Below are 19,900 nucleotides of genomic sequence, written 5' to 3' on the forward strand. Positions count from 1 at the left end.
TGAGATAAATGAAATACACAAACAGTGAAAAGTTAAACCCCAACAATGGAACTACAGAAACAGTGTTATTGTAATATCAAGTACTGATCAGTACCTGCACTACCTTGACAGTAATAACACAGCATTCTTGTGGATCTTGTGTGGTAATAGTAATACATGTAGATATGTCTTTTTTTCTTCAAACTCAAATCTCTGTAATTCAGATACAACATCTTTATTTACCAGTATGCTCATCGGGAAACGCATCTTAAAATGTCTCACCAGGTAAAATGAGTCTGCCTTCTTCTGAATCAAACCTAGACCAAATGGCAGAAAAAGCAGAGGAGGTAAGTATGCAGCCTCTTAAGCAGTCAAACAATGTGTTTTGATCTCTGTATGTTGACAATATGGGAAACTTATCCTAAAAGGCACATATTTTACTGTTTTGGTGTGTTTTGTTCTTAATTGTTAAGCTATTAAAATAAATCCTCTATTCCTGCCAGCCTGGTAGCTCAACAGAAACTATGAAGCCCTCTTTTTCTCGTAACAAGAGGTGAGAAGTAGTTTTCTTAAATGTGGCTGTTAATGTTTTGTTTGCAGTTGCATGTTCTCAAGAGTTCTCATAGACACAGCTTAAAATATTAAAGCTATGTGCTAACTCATTTTAGGAAGCCTGCTACTGTAGCTAAGCACACTGAACTGAATGAATCAGACGCCTCGGCCGAAAGTGAAAATGCAGGTGCCACTTCTGACAATCCTTCAGACAGTAACACAGGCGGCGTATCTAAAGGTATGAACGGAGATACTTCTTGGTCTTGATCAATATATTGTTGATGCTGAATAGGATGCTGATTTTGGGAGACTTTTCTTTTTTGCTTTTGCCTCTGATTAGGTACTTTAGTGATGAGGCCAGCTGGGAATGAAAATAAAGGTGCCATGAAGCTCAGAGTGGATTTCAAACAGAAACATACAGGTGATTTCATTTCATTATTTGGAAACTATATGTTTGGTATGTTGATAAAGTCAGCATGCATACAATTTTAATGTAACTGAACTGCATAGCCTGAAAGTAATGTGTGCGGAAAAAACTGATTACTGAATTTTTATTTTATTTATTTTTTTTGTAAATTTCCCTCCTTGTCACAGATGATAGCCTGCAGAAGAAGGTAAGCTGCACTGCCTGTGGAAAACAAGTGAACCAGTTTCAGCGCAACTCTGTGTTTGAGCATCCTGTGCTCAAAGTACTTATTTGCAAGGTAGGGATGTTCAAATATACATTTCACATATTTTCATGAGTTCCACACTGCCATTTTTCAGCCTTTCCATTCATGAGCTAGTAGTGATTGCATTATTTCCTCTTCCTCTAGTCATGCTACAAGTATTACACAAGTGATGACATCAACAGAGACTCTGATGGGATGGATGAGCAGTGCAGGTACAACATTTTACACAAGACCAATGAAACATTATGGTTCATATGTTAAACCATAGTGACAAGAAGATACACAATAGAAGTAAAAAGTTAACATTCTGAATTCTAACATTGTAGGCTTGACTGGGCATTTTTTGTGTATTCAAAGTGTATGACGCAGGCGGCTTATGATTTGAATGCCCATTTGAAAGCAACATTTAAAGGAGCTGTATGCAGCATTCACTGCCACTAAATGTCACACTAGAGCACCACCATCTCAGCCCCAAAAAATGGGTGCTATGGCCCACCAGACTACATTAAGAAAAACAGCAATTTTACCTTGCAGATCATCGTAAAACACACTTCATTCAAACTGGACAGAAACAAAATAAAACTCACCAAAATCATCTTTGTTAGTCTTTCCACTATTCCAACAATCAAACTCTGGTTTGGTTGATATAAATCCTTAATTGCCTGCGTTAGATGAGAAAAGAACCAGCTGTTATATCGCTCACCACAAAGCCAACGTTTTCACTGGGAGGGGCTTGCATGCACGCGTGGCCGGACCAGCTACCAAAACAATGAACAGAGAAGCTCGGATAACGACACAGGCTGAGGGAGTGTGATGTCATTCTCTGCTCAGGACACCATTACTCCACTATATCTTTACATTGAAAATAGTTGTTTGCTGCTATGTTAATGTTAAAAATCTCGGATACAAATACAGAACCTTTGATGAAATATTGGAGAAATATTTCTGACCCTTTTTTTCCCCCCCATTGTTCTTTGATGATTAGTTTTTAGATGAATATTTAGTGTAACTTTACCCCCAAATTCTGCTAGCTCGCTCCCTCCCAGCATATTTAAAAAATGCAGCAGAGGACTGCAGGACAAACAATGTAGTGGTGGGCGTGGCCTCATGTGTGCCATAGGAAGTAAGGAGACACTGACCAGAGTGAGCGACAGACAGCTAACTAGCCATGACAGGGTCCCGGCGGATCCTTAAAGTCTTAAAATGTCTTAAATTTAGTTTTTGATATTCAAGGTCTTAAAATGTCTGGAATAATTTGATCTGAGGCGGAATGAATGAGCATTTCTATTTTTTTTCCTTCAGTTTTTTGTTTTATTTTACCGGTATTTTATATCTCACAACAATGACCATTTCCACAACGTCTAATATCTATTTGTTTCTATGTTAAATAGGTAGCGTACACTCCGCGTGGTAGGTTGCGGTAGTACGCCTTGTGTACAGGCTGTGATCCTCATTTTAACATATGAGAACAACATGTTTATCCAGCATCTGATTTGAGGGCTGCAGCGGGGGGAAAGGAAAACACCAAGAACACAACGCTGCGAGCAAGCAATGCAGGCTCAGCCAAGGGCAAATTCAAATTCAGTAAGAACCTCCAGAGATTTGTACGAGGCGCGATGTGAACTTTGTCGCAAAACATTCAAACTTGGGATAATGGTAAGCACGGATTCTCACATGAAATCTCAAAAGCACAAGCGCTATGCTAGCACCCCAAAATTATACGTTGCTACTGGTAGTTTGGCTGTATGTACTAGAGATGATTTATCTACTGCGTATATGTCCGCTCTGTAGTGGTGGAATGTAAATAAGTACATTTAGGCTACTCATGTACAGTACAAATTCAAGATACTTCTACTTCAATTGAGTCTTTTCTTTTCATGCCGCTTTTTTCTTTTTCTTTTTTTTTTTTTTTTTTTAGAGATACGTGGTCCTCACAGGACAGCGACGCCACAAACATATGATGATCTCGTAGAAAATGATGCATTGCTGTAGATTAAACTACCCAACAGTATATAAAGTAGTTAAAATTAGTTCAACCTTAAACAACTACAGAAGTAAAACGCAACATATGCATTAATGCAGCAGTAATATTAATCCAGAAGCATCAGATATATTAGTAAAACACTGACAGGGAACATTTTACTGCAGAATGAGTACTTTTACTCTTGAAACTTTTACTTTTACTTCTACTTGTATTTGAGTATTTTCACAGTGTGGTATTCATACTTTTTTTACTTAAAGGATCTGAATACTTCCACCACTGCTGCTCTTGCTCAGCTACCATTCATCAAATTACCACCATATAGTTTTATTTTCGTTAATGGGAAGGTAGTTATGTTAACTAATGTGCACTTACTATTTCAGTCATTTAAATTCAATATAACTCAATAATGGTGTATACTGTAGTGTAGTTTGTCGATTTCTTTTGCGGCGGTAATGGTATTATTTTTTCCTTTTTAGAGGTATTAAAAAGTTATTAAATTTGTACTTAAAAAATTTGCATATACCCTGCATGAGCAGCTGCTGTCAGACTCTGAGTCCACGCTGAAAACACACTGGAGCTTTGACAGTCAGAAGCACATTCATGGCCCTTTTATAAAAGTTTCTGTGTGGTACCTGTGTTCTAGCTGAGCTAATGTTAGCGGCTCAGAGAGTCTGTGGGGGAGTGTCAGTACGTATCTGTTGTGCCAAAATTGAAAAATATTAAGTAGAGGGTTAGCAAGAACTAGCACAATCCTTATCCAAGTACCAATAATAGTGTAAACCTTAGTATAAGTAGGTGTGACTGTTTAAGGTTTTGAAGAACTCATTTGCTTTATGTCCTAAAACTCTGTTGAAATCTTCCTCCCCAGGTGGTGTGCTGAAGGTGGCAAGCTCATCTGCTGTGACTACTGCAACAACGCCTTCTGCAAGAAGTGCATCCTGCGCAACCTGGGCAGGAAGGAGCTGTCAGTCATTACTGATGAAAACTCAAAGTGGCACTGCTATGTCTGCAGGTCAGAGCCCCTACAGGATCTGGTCTCCAAATGTCACAGTATCATGGAAAAACAAGAACTTGTTCAACACAAGCAACGAAAACCAGATAAAACTGAGGAACGTGACAGCAAGAGACATAAGAACAAAGCAGTCAAAGAGCACAAAGCAGTTGTCAATGGAAAAGAACACATCGAAGGCTCAGGGACCATGACATTCTCCTACAAAAAACTGCAGGTACCGAAAGAACTTATAAAGAAAGCAAAAAAGCTTGTTGAAACTACAACTGGTCTGAACAATACGTTCATCCAGTTCATCCAGCAGACAGCCGAGGAGCAGGGGGATAAGGTATCTATTAGGTATCGGCATTTGAAAGCCTTCAAGGCCGTACTTGCCGATTTGAAAAAAGCCCATAGTGCTTTGGAGGCAGCTTTGGGGCCTGAGTTCAGAAACATGGAGTTGCAGAATGGTAACGAAGAGCAACATATTGTGAGAAAGAGCACTGATGTTGTGGCGTCTGTAGAAAACGACCATGTGGATATTGTGGCAGATGCAGTTGATGAGGCAGACGCAGCAGAGGAGCCGGTCGGAGAGCTGGATGGAGAGCTGGTCGGGGACCAGCATAGTGAGCAGGACGTGGACAATGATCAAGTGTCAGATGAGACTGAAATGAAAGACAACCAAACAGAAATTGATGTAACCAAAAAGACAATTAAAACTGAAGTCTGTGATGATGGGCTAGTGTCAGCTGGTGAAATGTCCCTAGATCACGACATTATGTCTGTGCCTCCTTCGGTTCCCGAAGAGCTTTTTCAGATGGTGGAGAGTCTTGCAGATTCCAACATGCTCTCACAGACTGACACCGAATTGGTCACAGACACCGATACAAAGTCAAATGGAAACTCAACAGACTCTCAACGCCCTCAGCCCAAGGTGAAGAACCTCATAGTCAAACTGACTCCTGTGCCAGTCGTGACAACATGTGGGTCAAGGTCCTCCAGGTCTAAAAACAGAGAAAAAGATGAAGAGACTGCAAAAAAGTGTAAAGAAGAAGAATGCAAGGAGAAAGCCGATGCTTCTGATACAGTAGATGGGACAGACAGCCCACCACCCAGCCGTCGCTCTAGTAGATTAAAGACCACTCCCTTGAGGAAGCAGGCTGAGAATAAGGGCAAGGAAGAGTCCTCTGATTCGGAGTCAGAGGAAGATAGTAAGGGCAAGACCAAATCCTCCAAGAAATCCAGTAACACCAAAAAAGAGGATCGGAAACAGACCAAGGCTTTAGAGAAAAAGATGGTGGATTCTGACTCGGACGAAGTTCCTAACATACTGATAGAGAAAGCTGCAGCATGCCACAGCACAGATGAGGAAGAGGGAAGCACAAGTGCTAAAAAGCGTTTATTCAAACTAAACAACACATCCACACAGGACACAGACAAAGCGTCCAAACGCAAAAGGAAGTCTGAAAACTCTGATTCAGACTTGGAGAACAAAAGTAAAAAGACGTCCAAGAAGAGGAAACAGAATGGCTCAGACTCCCTGAACTCTGACTCTGACCAGGAGAAGGAGACAAAGCGTAAAACGGGCAATGCCAAGAGGAGATCTAGTCGTGTGAAGAAACAAAATGAAGCAAAAGAGGAAGACAAAAACTCACCTGAGAGGAAGGCAGCTGAACGGAAAAGGTCTTATGAAAAGAAGCGCAAGGGAAGGAGCCCCAAATCAGCCTCCAAGCTGCAGTCATCCTCCAGTGAGGATGAGGAGGAGGAGCAGCAAGGTGAAGGTGACTCCGGAGAGGACAGTGACGCACAAAAGATCAAACCCATTGTGGAGGATAATGTTGTGGGAGATGGCGGACCTTTCCATCAATCCTCAGGTAATTTGGTTTAATTACTTGAATTGTTTAGTGGCGCTTAGCGTCTGGCTAACAATCACCCAATTTAGCCAACCTGCCCATAAGTTGTAGGAAGATTAAACATTTTGGGAACTACGCTCATTCACTTTCTTGCCAGGAGTTAGATGCAAAGATGATACTACACTATACCTGTAAAGCAGACACGTAGCTGGAGCCAGCAGCCTGTTAGCTTAGCGTAGCATAAAGCTAGCCTGGCTCTGTCCTAAAGTCACGAAATCTGCTTACCAGCACCTTGAAAGCTCACTCACGAACATTTGGTTAAGCTGTACAAAACTGAAGTGTAAACGTTTTGCCAGGCAACTCTCTGCAAAAAAGCCAATAAGCATATTTCCTAAAATTTAATTTTATTCCTTTAATGAGTTACTTGCTCTTCCATTAACAGTGTGTGCTTTTTTTGTTGTGTAGGAGATGAAGTGGATGATACAGAGAAAGTCTCTCGGGTTTGTGAAGATGATGATGATGATGATCCTGAAAACAGGTACTATATAACAGATATATAGATTATTTTTAGATAATTTTTTTTAACATCTTAGTTCTGTAAGTTAAAGTTAAAAATCGAAATTGATATCACATTCCTGTAATATTCCACTTGTAAATTGCTGTGTAGATATAGTAAATTGCAGGAGCAGAAAATCACTTCAATGGACAGTCAATGATTTGTTTAATAAGTCACATGATTCAAGAAAGGAATTATTTAACATGTGTCTTTTTGTAGAAGCACATTTATATTATGTGATTAATGTGAAGACCCGCTCCCCGTTTTGACTGTCTGTTTTTGTGTCTTTTCCCTCCTTTCTCCTGTAGGATTGCGAAGAAAATGCTTCTCGCACAAATAAAATCCAACTACTCTTCTGGAGCAGAGAGCTCCTCTGATAATGAAGGAGCAGATGAGGATGAAAAGTCCTCCACGAAAGTTAAAAAAGAAGATGAGGATGAAGAAGAGCAAGGTAGCATATTTGCTGAATATACCCAGTTGTTTTCTAATAAGCCTCTTTTATTGTGTACTGTCTCAAACTGTTTGTCTCTTTGAAGAAGAGGATTCAGAAGACTCAAGTTCTGATGTCGAAGTGAAAAAGCGTGGCAGGCGCCACAAATTGCTTCGTCATAAACTCTCGCTGAGTGAGTGTGAATCAGGAGAGGAGAAAGCTGTCAGTAAAGGAAAGAACAAGGGCGGCAAGAAGTCAGGGCAGAAAGGTTAATTCCGAATGTTTCATTTGCCCGGTTTGTCATGTCTAACAATATGGGTGCAAATATTCTGAGCTCTGTGAGACCGGCAAGTGACTTTTGTTTCTTTGTCTTTTTCTTTTGTCAGTGGGCAGCGATGACTCTTCAGACTCAGACTTTGGGAAAGAGTCAGAGTCCAGTGCAGAGTCAGGGATAAGCGAGGAGCTTAGTGAATCAGAGAACGAGGGGAAGCGGCGAAAGACCAGGTGAGAAAAGAGAATTCCAACCAATCAACAACAGTAATTTATTACTGCCACTGGATCTGGATTGATCTCTGCTGCTCGTTCTTATGTGAATTGTGTTTTGTTTCTGTAGAGCTGCAAAGAAGAAGGATGAGGAGAAGCAGAGAAGTTACAAGCAGAAGAAGAAACGACGCAGGATCAAAGTTCAGGATTCCTCTTCCAGCAATGAGAAGGTGTTTTAAAATGCAGAACACTTGGTAGCAGTCTTGAACGGTCCCAAAGTTTCTTTTTTTCCATGGTAGGATTTGCCAGGTGGAGGAGCTGGACCCACATAACATTTACTAGTCAAGTCATGCATGGCACACATAAAATGTTATTTGAACTTACCCCTGGAGTGTGTTGTGAAGATTATTGAGGGCACAAATTAATCATAGGGTTGCTTGGCTACTGATCATAGGAAGTGAATAATTTTTTTCCTAAGGGCTGAAGATCAGAGGGCTGAACTTAATGTTAATTTCCACAGAGCGGGGAGGAAGATGAAGATGAAGACGACCGCAAAGGACGCAAAAAGATCCGCAAAATCCTCAAGGACGACAAGTTGCGGACAGAGACGAGAGATGCTCTAAAAGAAGAGGAGGAGAGGAGGAAACGTATAGCTGAGAGAGAAGCACTCAGGGAGAAACTTCGAGAGGTAAAAATGAAACGGGCTGTGTGGTCAAAGCCCTGAGCTGACATATTCTCAACACTAGGGTTGGGTGGTCTCCTGATAATACTGCATGCCGGGTAAAATGTTCAAGACCTCATTCTTTCAAGTAATTAAACGCCAAAATGTACTCATCAAAGTGTGAGAAAGAAAAGGTGTGGCATAGGTCTGATTAGAGTCCATTGTCTTAGGCTTCTGATCAGTGATCAGTTGAATCGTGATTCAATTTAAAATGTATCAATTTAAAATGAAGTCTGCTTTCCTGTTAATTAGAAGAGATTAAATCATACAGTATAATTACAGACAGTTTTCTTTCAAAATGAAACTGACATATTTTTGTATGGCTTCTCTCTACCTCTGATCCTTCTTCAGGTGATTGTGGTGAAGGAGTCTTCCCAGGTGACCTGTCCTATCACCACCAAGCTGGTGCTGGATGAGGATGAAGAGACCAAGGAGCCACTGGTGCAGGTGCACAGGAACCTTGTCACAAAGCTCAAACCTCACCAGGTTGACGGTAAGGACAAAGTGAATTCAGTCACAAAAAATCAACATGACTGAACCGCAATATTAGCCAACACAAGCCTGTATGTGAAACACTGAGATGCTCCGGACTAATGTCAGCCCCTCTGTGTTTGTGTTTTGTTTCAGGGGTGCAGTTCATGTGGGACTGCTGCTGTGAATCTGTAAAGAAGATTGAGAAGTCTGCTGGCTCCGGCTGCATCCTCGCCCACTGTATGGGCCTGGGAAAAACTCTGCAGGTAAAACAAGTACTAAATACAAAATGCTTTGAAAGTGTTTACTGCTAACGCTAGAGTTACTTGGCTCAGATTGACTTTTACTTTCAGGTACTGGCAGTCTTGTAAAAACTGTGGCAATTGAAGCCTAATGCAACATTTTTTAGGTGTCACAAACCTGCGATTAGTACATGTAATAACTGAGAATTTCGTATGTAAACTGCCAACTAGAGCCTGTTAAACCCTGATGAATGAATTGGTGTCTGCAGTGTGTGTGTGTGTGTGTGTGTGTGTGTGTGTGTGTGTGTGTGTGTGTGTGTGTGTGTATCACACTAACTATGTTTGACTGTAGTTCTGTTTTTGCCCTGTAGGTGGTAACATTCCTTCACACTTTGCTGCTTTGTGAGAAGCTCGAGTTTACCACAGCTCTGGTGGTTTGTCCCCTGAACACTGTCCTTAATTGGCTCAACGAGTTTGAGAAGTGGCAAGTAGGAATGAAGGATGACGAGAGTTTAGAGGTAAGGAGTTGCTTTTGTAACCTCTTAAGTTGTTCCTATTTGACAGCGGTGCCGTGGGATGTGTGTGTGTGTGTGTGTGTGTGTGTGTGTGTGTGTGCATTCATCACACCCCTGATTTATGACTCCTTTTTTTAATCTATGTCTCTCTTGTGTTTACCAGGTGACTGAGCTGGCCACAGTAAAGAGGCCACAGGAGCGAGCATACGCCCTCCAGCGATGGCAAGAGATGGGGGGCGTTATGATCATTGGCTACGAGATGTACCGAAACCTGACACAGGGCAGGAACATCAAGAGCAAGAAGCTCAAAGAGACCTTTCAGAAGACACTGGTAGATCCAGGTACAGTGCTGTGCAATGCCTGTGTGTTTTAAAGATGGACAGCTGTGATGGAGATGTTAAAAGTGATGATTCATTAGAGCATGACTAGTTCAAAGGAATTTTGTTATACTTTTATTGCAAATTCACATCTGGCATCCATTATACATTCATGTACAAATGACACCATATATGGTATTAGTCAGATTAGTTAATTTGATATGTTTGCATCTGCATGAGCCTGCTAGGGGTAATGATTTTGATATTGTTCTTTGTGCATGCATGTCAGTTCAGAAATTGGAAACATTAGAATTGGCCTAAAATATTGGCAATAAAGCTGAATTGATCATTAAAGCTTGAAAGAGTGTGAAAGAAGTCAATAAGACCTCTCAAAAAGGCATCACTCTGCTGTTACACCTGTTACCAGCTCATACCGTCTAATAAGCAATTATGTTTTTTCAAATAAGTCTCCAGTTGTACTTCCACCTGTGACAACCTTTTCTTTTTCTCCTTTACTTTCACCAGGTCCAGATTTGGTAATCTGCGATGAAGGTCACATTCTGAAGAACGAGGCATCTGCTGTGTCCAAGGCGATGAATTCTATCAGGACGAGGAGGAGGATTGTGCTGACTGGAACGCCTCTGCAAAACAACCTTGTTGAATGTGAGACAGTCTGGTTATATAGATGATATTAGACTAAGATTTTGTGTGGTTGTGGGTGTATCTAAAACTTGTGATCTTTGTCTCCTTACCAGACCACTGCATGGTCAACTTCATCAAGGAGAACCTGCTTGGGTCAATTAAGGAGTTCAGGAACCGCTTCATTAACCCCATCCAGAACGGTCAGTGTGCCGACTCCACATTACACGATGTCCGGATCATGAAGAAGAGGGCTCACATCCTCTATGAGATGCTGGCCGGCTGTGTTCAGGTAAAAAAAACCTGGTTAAAACTATTGACTCAGGTTCTCGTTGACCTCCTTCTCGTTTCCTCTAAAGAGAATGATTTATTTCTGCTTCCCACAGAGGAAAGATTACACGGCGCTTACCAAGTTTCTGCCTCCCAAACACGAGTATGTGCTGTCGATCAGAGTGACTCCGATCCAGTGTAAACTCTACAGATACTACCTGGAGCACTTCACAGGTGAGAACCAAGATCTAATTAAGCTTTTTTTGTGTGTGTTTTTGTTGCACATGAGCTCAGGTTGTTGAGAAAGGCAGTGCCACACTGGCACTTGCTTGCTTGGTTCAAACTACTCTGATCTATTTGGGTGTTAGGAACAGCAGAGCCTCTAGGGGCTGCTAACAGGGTTTTTACAAGGTCAGGTCTGATTGCCCAGACAGGGATTTAGCCTAGTCGTAGACTAAAACAAAATTCAATTGAGAATTCCACTGGAAAACATACGTGGTCTAGGACTAGGCTAAATCTTACTGCTTACTGCAGGAGTCTTGTTTCTCTTAAAAGTGCTCTTGACTGGATGTCATTTACTCAGACAAGGTTTTTAGATAAATGGAAGGTCTTTCTGGTCTCTCACTTTTTCGTGCTGCATTGTCAAGTCGTTTAGTGGGCTTTTCTCTCAGAATGTGGCCCAGGACGTACGTGTGTGTGTGTGTAAGAGTGGCAGCTGGCAGAGTGCCGCAGGCAGGGTTTAAGCCCAGTTTCCCACGTCTCCCTAATGAAGAGCTCTGGGAGAGAGGGAACAGAGGGTGAGGGGTAAAAGGGGGGAATGTGGGGGCATAAGGGAAAGAAATTTAGATGGAGGAGGGGCCAGAAGTTTTACACCAAAAGTGAAAACAAAGAACAGGAGAGTCTGTATGTAAGAAGAGGAGTGATGGAGGTTTGGTGGTATGTGCTGTGGCTCATTAGGCCAGGTTGTCCACAGGGCACAGTGCTGATGTTGTGACTGTGGCTCTGGACCTCCACAGTGGTGTCATTGGACCCAAGACCACCAGTCGGTCTGCAGGGGGGGGGTGGCTGTGAATGTTACCTCCTTTTGCTGCTGCTTATGTAAAACCTAACGTAACTTCTGACCTCCCTGGGTCAATGCAGGCCAGCACACAGAGCAGTTGCAACATTAACATTTCAGCAGCTGCCACTCACTCCAGTTCATAAATCCACTGATTGAACAGATCAAACTAGACAAGTACTAGACTGGAGATTGCTGTCAAAAGAATGGCTGACACTTGGTTTTTGGAATGATTTGTTTTGTGTAAATAAAAATGACTAATGACTCCAATTTGTCCATAGTCAGGTGGTCAGGGGGCAGACATCAATGTTCAAGTTTTGTTGCACTACATTTTCCACACTAGTCTGTATGTATGAAGAGATTGAGGGCACGCTGTCAAGTACATAATGCAAACACACATCCATCTTCCTCCTCACACTCTTTCCCTTGTGTGCAGGTGTGGGGAATGCTATGGAGGGGGGCCGGGGCCGCGCGGGGACCAAACTCTTCCAGGATTTCCAGATGCTCAGCAGAATCTGGACCCATCCCTGGTGCCTTCAGCTGGACTACATCAGTAAAGAAAACAGGGTAGGGCTGGGGAAGACTAAACCACACTAACTCAAAAACTGGAAATACATTAGCGCAAATCACACACACTGCGGGAAAACAATAGAAACGTAGTGCTGACAGGTCATGCACCAGGGGAGAACAACACACGTATTGCCACTGCAGCATAATTTTCCCCTTATGCATCGTTTCTGCTACCCACGATCCAGCTCTCAGTTTGGTTGACCTATATTGTCGCACAGTCGAGACTCACGCGAGTGCACTCTCTTGCAGGGTTTCTTTGACGAGGACAGTATGGACGAGTTCATTGCTTCAGAAACAGAAGAGTCCTCCATGAGTCTGACCTCTGAGGATGAAAAGATACAAAAGTAAAATACGATTTCACTTCCATTTCCCCTTGTTGTACATTCATGCAGAAATGACTTCATTTAACTGCCCTTCTCACTTGCATCTGTTACTCTTGCTGACCCTGTCTCCTCCACCATTCCTCCTTCCTAATAGGAAAAAGAAGCAAGGGAAGGGAAAAAAGAAGGCATCTGATGACTCGGACAGTGATGACGTGGAGGTCATCAAGGAGTGGAACACCAGCTCTCGAGGCAGAAACGGAGAGGGTCGAAAAAGGGAAGAGCCTGTAGAGGAACGTAAGTTTGTTATACATATGGGAACATTATGGGCAGTTGGCTGGGTATTAGAGGTACCAGAACTGCATGTATGGGAATATCTGGGGTGTTTCGCTTCTGCTCAGTATGATTACTCTTAAACACAGAGACCACAGGTCTCACACCTTCTTTGAAAAACAAATGATGCCTTTTACCACTTATTTCCACGTGTCATTATGGATAGTAACTTTGAAGAAGCCAGCCTACTTATTACAAGCTCAATTTTTGTTCCTCGACAGTCTGAAAAATATAATATATAGATTTGATTGAGCCTGGCAGCCAGAAGTTGGACACAAATTGCGGACTTCAGGGACCAGTTTTATAACAACAATAAGCAGTGTAATGTTTTAAAATTTGAACTAAATACTGTATTCAGTTTTTGTGGTTCTGAAGGGTTAAAGGAGATCCAGTAAAGCAGTTTTGGTCTGAGTCCATTAATGACACCCCGAATCCAAACAAATGCCTTTTGAGTGTGGCCTAAAGAAAAACAAAAACTCAGGTAAAACAAAAAATGTAGCTGTCTTTGCGATGATTCTAAGGTCACTATATTATAGATGTCATTGTATTATTACATCTGTAATGTTAAGAAAAATTATTAAGCTGGTGTCACTTTGAAATGCATGGAACTTGATTGAGTGTATCAACATATGAAAAACAGAATAAAAGGGAAATATTTAATGACATTCTTGCTTTGGCAACTAACATCTGTGCACACTGCACAGCTGTAGTGTAGGAGAGAAATATGTAATAGTGAAACTTTGTCTTTGTTACAGCTTGTTGTTGCGAAACTGTACTGACATCATGAAGACTAATCTGTTACTTTGTGTATCACAAACAGCTCAGGCCACTGGCTCATCCCCAGGGAGTCCCACTCCTGACTGGCACAAGGAGTTTGTCACTGAGACTGACGCTGAGATCCTGGAGCACTCTGGAAAGATGATGCTCCTCTTTGAGATCCTGCGTATGGCAGAGGAAGTAGATGAGAAAGTGTAAGTGTCTCTGTATGTGCAAATAAAATCTTTTTGGCCTTTTCTGTTATGCAGTTGGTTTGCAGTGTTGCTGGAAAGTGTTTGGGTTAATCACAGAGTGACATGTCGCTGTGGTAAAGTGACACTAGTGTGTCTTCTGTCCACATGTGTCCTCAGGTTGGTGTTCAGTCAGTCTCTCATCTCTCTGGACCTGATTGAGGATTTCCTAGAGCTGTCTTGCAGAGCTAAAGATGAAGAAAAAATCTCTCCATATAAAGGTACATTTTTAGTGCAGTCTGACGTTCTCACTGTACTCAGTCGACATGCCTGTCAATGTATTAACCTTACTTCACTGAATTATCCTACACTTGCCTATGATTAGCTTTCCTATATATTTAATGTTGATTTGAAAAGCTGCTCTTGGTTTCATGATGTGCTAAAATCACAGAAGCAGTGTTTAATATTATAAGCCAGCTACTGACTTATGGAGCTCAAGGAGCCCAGTTGTCTGTCCCGAGGTTCATTTTTGTGGTTTTACACTGTAGTCTTTGAACTGACTAAACTGTGTGAAGTATAAAAAAATGCTAACATTAGCTTTGGAGAAGGCTGAAGTATTTTCATATGGAGATGCAGGTTTCACACCCGTAAGACAGCCCGCATGCAACATGTATTCTTGTACGTGCCAGTGTGCTTATTACCCTTAAACACACACAGACGCACACATACACACCGCCGCTGGTGTAAGGTCATGTTCCTAATTAAACTTCAGCAGCTGTTTTTACTTTCATTTTGAAAATGATTAGACCTTGACTTTTTATTCCACAAAAAAATGTTTGCTCAAGGGTTTGTAATTTGTAATGAAAAGATCACAGTGCCGTAATTGGAAACATACTGAAATGTTGGTTATGAAGGCTGGTAGGGGGGTTGGCCATCTTGAAGGCTAAACACAGCTGGCCTCTAACCAACACAACCATCTATCTGCTGTCTGCTAATACCCACACTTAGTCCTTTTGACAAGGAAAAGGCCTAGTTGATGGTGACGTGTGTTTTTGAAGGTTTTGTGGAGCATAGATGTGGATGTTGAATAGTCACAGCAGATTTATTAACTGTAACATGTCTGTGAAGGTGAAGGCAAGTGGTTCAGGAACATTGATTACTATCGCCTGGATGGCTCCACTAACGCCACCACCAGGAAGAAGTGGGCTGAAGAGTTTAATGACACCAGTAACACAAGGTAATTTAATTTAAACAACACAGAACAATAAGGAGATTTTTCACTGTTGATGCTTAAAATGTAAATGCTTCCATAGTGCATTTTTAAGCACTAACTCACCTCTATCTCCCGCTCTCTTATACTTTACCAGAGGTCGATTGTTTCTAATTTCAACGCGAGCCGGCTCTCTTGGCATCAACCTGGTGGCCGCCAACAGGGTCATCATCTTCGATGCCTCCTGGAACCCCTCCTATGACGTCCAGAGTATCTTCAGAGTCTACCGCTTTGGCCAGCTTAAAACCGTCTATGTATACAGATTCCTGGCCCAGGTGAGCTTATCTGTTTTGGTCATTTCTGTAGATTGTTTGATTGGCCATTAATTACCAAGAGATGATTCCAAACATGTCATCTGTGATCACCATTTCTGGTGCTTAATCATGATCCCTCGAAAGTTTAGCGTTTAGTTTTGACAGCTCATGTAAAATCTACTGTGTTTTTTGACACAACATGAGTTTCAGAACATCCATATCTAGAAATAATGTGCATCATTTGATGTAAGTAACCAATCAAACTGTGATAAAATGACCAGTTGGAAAGGTTTCCGTAACATGCATATGTAGTAAGTCTCTGTGGCTTCAGTGAGGCTTGGCTGTAATACTAATGCAGGGCAAAACAATACCCGTACTGTTTATTTCTGTATCGCTTGATGTTTAAGTAAAGTCGTTCTTGTTGTCTTCTCATTTCATTCTCTTCTTTCAGGGTACAATGGAGGAGAAGATTTATGACCGGCAGGTAACCAAACAGTCTCTGTCATTCCGGGTGGTGGACCAGCAGCAGATTGAGAGGCACTTCACGACGAATGAGCTGGCCGAGCTCTACACCTTTGAGCCAGACATGCTGGATGATCCCTCAGAGAAGAAGAGCAAGAAAGCCACACCCTTGCTCCCTAAGGTAAACATGCATATGTGTATGCCATGCATGTACATAGATTGTTCAAATATGCTTCCATGTTCAAACCAAGCATATTTTTGTAAGTTAAATTTAGATAAATCATCTAACTGATCCCCAAATGAAATGCAGAAAAGCAGCCTGAAACCCATTAACAGTAGTAAAATAGTCTTTTTTCCTTCAACAAACATGGCACAGAATGCCATTTGAAATGCCAAGCTTGTTTTTCCAGACTTGCACCAAGTAGTATGTTCTTCCTTTTGAAGTTTAGCACTTCAGTGATAAACTGTTATTTAGACTCAGTGCCAGCTTGTATCCTGCTTGGCCTTTCCGGGATCTTTCTGTTTCTTCTCATTTCCTTTCATAATCATGCGCTCGCCTCGTCTCTCCTTAATGCAGGTGCTGTGTCACTATTTGTGCCCCCTGGGGTTTAATAAGAACACACAGCCCTTACATGGGCCATCCAACCCTACACAGCTGCACAGATTTGTCTGTTTACTGCTATTTACTAAATAGTCTTCTCATTGCAACACTGCTGCTGCCCAGCTATAAACCTGCTCTCCTCTTTTTTCTTTTTTTCATTCATTCCTTCTCTGTTGATCTTTGAATTACTCCCATCCTTTTCCACTCCTTGCCTTTTTGCAGTATATTGGGTTTATTCAGATCATCTTAAGTGGTTTTACCTCTTTGTTTTGGTTTGACCTGGGTTACTCGGCAGAAGTCTGTAAACAGAATGGATAAAAGAAACACTGTATATCCAACTTGCTTGCTCTTTCACCGGACAGTCGAGGGGCCGTTCAGTGCACCTCAATGGAAAATCTGTTTTCCATTTACACTGTCAAAAGATCTTTATCGCTATTCCCTTCATAGGTATTAACAGGTGGGAGCACTGCATGAATCCATTCAGCAGGCAGCTGATATCATTGCTCTCACCTTCCATATTCCTCTAAACCGGGAGTAGCCTACTTCCAGTGCAGCGGAGCACAGTTGGAGATTTGAAGAGGAAAGATGTGTTCATTGAGTCGCGGCCTGTTAGATGTGTATGATCTGTAATGAGCCCAGTGACATTTATGTGACACAGTATTAAAGACGGAGAGGCTGACAAGCTCTTTAACAAGCCGACCTGTTATGGCCATGGGGTTAACTATGATGTGGCAGCAGGACTGCAGTATTACGGAAGGAATTTGCCGTCTGGAATGATGTGAAGATGAGTCAGACACCCTCCATCACTTTCAGCCAACAACACTCTGCACAGAAGGAGAGAATGATTCGAGCCACGGCAGAGGGAGTTTTGTTCTTCTTCTCCTAAACTCCTCACACTGGGAAGTGCTATTTTCTCAGCCAGAGAGGGCATATTGCTTTAAAACTCGGGTCACACAGGCCACAGAGTCAGTGGTTGATATTTATGCTCGAGAAGCTGAGTTGGTTATTTTTGTCTCATCTTTTGCTTCTGTAAAGCCTTGCAGTATGGGGAAAAACTCACTACAGAGTTGTCTTTTCTCTATCACTCCCACCTACCTCTTCAGTCCACCTTTATGTGCTCTACCTGCTTATGTCCTGCCATGGTTATTTTCGCACCACCCTCACCTCATATCCTACCTTCATATCCTACCCCTATGTCCTTACTAATGTCCTCACTCTCTTCCCCATCCACCATTACCCCACCCCGTCTTTGCCCCACCATCATCACGACCATCTGTTGCCCTGACTCGCCATTCTGCCTCCAAATGTTCAAAGCGAGCTCAGTAAAGTTGTTTTTCTTTTTCTCCCTCTGGTCTACCTTGCATGATGAAGGGTCATTATTTAAACCCCTCTCTTAAAGATGTTTCTGCACTCTTCAGAGAAACTAATTGGAGACAAAGGAAACAGGAGCACTTCCCCCCTAATGACAAAGAAGGTCCTCGCAGCCCAGACATGAGATTTTGACTCCCCACCCATCCTGAGACACCCTCACCTATTTCCTGTTCATCACACTTGTCTCTTCCATCTAACATGCAACCACATGTACAATGGGAAGTAAACATGGTAATTTTGGAATACAACTCTGCAGTGTTCTCTGCAAATATTGCTGCATTGTACACTGTCGGGTCAAGCTGGCAGGCTGTGGGCGTATCTCACTGTATGTGCTCTCAGCAGGTGATAGCTGCAGTGGTCATTAGGCTCTGTCAGGTACACTGAAAGGCTGTGGGGAGGCTGCACTCGAACCACAGTGTAGACTGGACCAATAAGCCACACCATGCTTGTCTCATTAGGAATAGGAAGTCACTTTGACCTTAAAGGAAAATTCCCCCTTGAATACTCTGTAAGCATTATATATCATCAGTCAGTGGTGTTCAATGGATTACAGGGGTTATTTTGTGATGAAAGGGTGGTAAATTAGTTTTTTGGTGTACCCACCCCCAGCCTGCCTGTCTATATCTACTTGGGTAAGCGGTTTCTCATACTTCCCAGAATGCTTTTTGCCAGCTTTCCGAAAACATGCCTGGGCTTGTTGCATTGCAGGATGGAGAGAACACTAATGATAGTAACAGCAAGAGACACGAATTGTCTCAGTTGCTGCTGAGAAAAAACGAGAGGCATGTCCCTTATTTGCTGCCTTCTGGACTGTTGAGACTACTTGTCTGTGGAGATATTGATATCTCTGCCTCTATGATCAATCTCTGTATGGTTGTTGAACTTCAACATGTAATAAGATGGTTGTAGAAAGAAGTTTTTACTGTCTGTGGGGCTGTGTCCGACCATTTCTTTAACTTCTCTGAAACCAACAATCCGACATTCACACCCAGTTTTCTTTTTTCCTTTTCTTTACACAACTATTTCTGTCACTTTTCACATGTACAATGAATACAACACTATGAATAACTTCCTGAAGAGACTGTCTGAAAATGTGCAACTTTTATATCACATTTATGTGATATTGCTTTACTTGTGTAACATCACTTGAGAAATGACCAAACCAGGCCAGAGAGAGGACTGTGGGGAACAGCCCTTTACATCGAATTGGAACTGGGCAACACCTTGCCACCTCTCCTCTTCCACACTTTGTGATCAACTATTACAATTAGTGCACAGCCTGCTTCTCACTTCAGATTTATTCAGAAACAGATTTCCACGTTTTGACTTTTTTTCCTGCCCAGTACAGTTCAACCATCATACTCTAATTGACTCCCTGTGAATCCCTCCTGACCTGCCCGTCCAGCTCCAGCTGGCTGGCCCTTGTAACGAGCTCTCGTAGAAATACACTCCCCCACTGATGCTGGCTGAGGCTTGTTTTTATAGGAATGTGGTATGTTTATTGTCTTTGTTTAGCCCTTTGTGACATGCGTGATTTTGTTTCTTTGTTAATTGACTGACATCTAGATAAATCCTCTGACTTGTGCAGGCCCTGGAGGGTGTAAAGACAATGTGTTCCTGAGGGCAGGAGTGGCCTCCTGATGTCAGGCACAGCGCCTGTAGTTAAGTGCTTTTCTGCAGAGAAACTGTTTAAAGCAGGCCACTAGGGTTATGTGTATTACTTGTATGCAGCTGGGGAAGAGAGAGTTTTGACTGGCTATGTTTAGGTATTACAAATATCTCAGCCACTCGCATTCCTGCTGTCGGGATCCTGTCTTGACCCTGTCTGTTGCTATGGTTAACGCACCTGTGCATCAAAAGCAGTTTATGGCAGACATAGTCACAGCCAGAAACTAGTTGCTATAGTCGGACAACTGTGTATCTCCTGTCACTTTGCCACTTTAAGGTTCATTTTCCTCTTCATTTATGTCTCTTTTCTTTCCCTTTACTCTGTATTTTCCTTTTTTATGTTGGAATCCAATCAAAAGTCTGTTTTCCCTTCCCA

General features: G+C 42.1%; 1 protein-coding gene across 5 annotated transcripts in view; it reads left to right on the top strand.

The window, feature by feature from the left end:
* Positions 1 to 19,900, top strand: part of atrx (ATRX chromatin remodeler) — a 32,054-nt gene that overhangs the window by 1,561 nt on the left and 10,593 nt on the right. For 3 of the 5 annotated variants that reach the window (XM_044204502.1, XM_044204504.1, XM_044204500.1), the window contains exons 2-29: positions 265 to 326; positions 483 to 532; positions 648 to 769; positions 872 to 952; positions 1,126 to 1,235; positions 1,347 to 1,414; positions 4,055 to 6,048; positions 6,493 to 6,565; positions 6,892 to 7,034; positions 7,120 to 7,281; positions 7,400 to 7,517; positions 7,627 to 7,726; positions 8,017 to 8,184; positions 8,569 to 8,710; positions 8,845 to 8,954; positions 9,302 to 9,448; positions 9,609 to 9,786; positions 10,288 to 10,425; positions 10,518 to 10,693; positions 10,788 to 10,905; positions 12,165 to 12,295; positions 12,548 to 12,642; positions 12,776 to 12,915; positions 13,772 to 13,922; positions 14,079 to 14,179; positions 15,027 to 15,135; positions 15,266 to 15,443; positions 15,874 to 16,065. In XM_044204502.1, coding sequence (XP_044060437.1) covers positions 270 to 326; positions 483 to 532; positions 648 to 769; positions 872 to 952; positions 1,126 to 1,235; positions 1,347 to 1,414; positions 4,055 to 6,048; positions 6,493 to 6,565; positions 6,892 to 7,034; positions 7,120 to 7,281; positions 7,400 to 7,517; positions 7,627 to 7,726; positions 8,017 to 8,184; positions 8,569 to 8,710; positions 8,845 to 8,954; positions 9,302 to 9,448; positions 9,609 to 9,786; positions 10,288 to 10,425; positions 10,518 to 10,693; positions 10,788 to 10,905; positions 12,165 to 12,295; positions 12,548 to 12,642; positions 12,776 to 12,915; positions 13,772 to 13,922; positions 14,079 to 14,179; positions 15,027 to 15,135; positions 15,266 to 15,443; positions 15,874 to 16,065 — 5,352 coding nt within the window. In that variant the 5' untranslated portion in view covers positions 265 to 269. The remainder of the gene's footprint in view (positions 1 to 264; positions 327 to 482; positions 533 to 647; positions 770 to 871; positions 953 to 1,125; positions 1,236 to 1,346; positions 1,415 to 4,054; positions 6,049 to 6,492; positions 6,566 to 6,891; positions 7,035 to 7,119; positions 7,282 to 7,399; positions 7,518 to 7,626; positions 7,727 to 8,016; positions 8,185 to 8,568; positions 8,711 to 8,844; positions 8,955 to 9,301; positions 9,449 to 9,608; positions 9,787 to 10,287; positions 10,426 to 10,517; positions 10,694 to 10,787; positions 10,906 to 12,164; positions 12,296 to 12,547; positions 12,643 to 12,775; positions 12,916 to 13,771; positions 13,923 to 14,078; positions 14,180 to 15,026; positions 15,136 to 15,265; positions 15,444 to 15,873; positions 16,066 to 19,900) is intronic. The other 2 variants (XM_044204501.1, XM_044204503.1) reach the window with 2 other exon arrangements.

Source organism: Siniperca chuatsi, linkage group LG8, assembly GCF_020085105.1.
Source record: "Siniperca chuatsi isolate FFG_IHB_CAS linkage group LG8, ASM2008510v1, whole genome shotgun sequence".
Classification (NCBI taxonomy): domain Eukaryota; kingdom Metazoa; phylum Chordata; class Actinopteri; order Centrarchiformes; family Sinipercidae; genus Siniperca; species Siniperca chuatsi.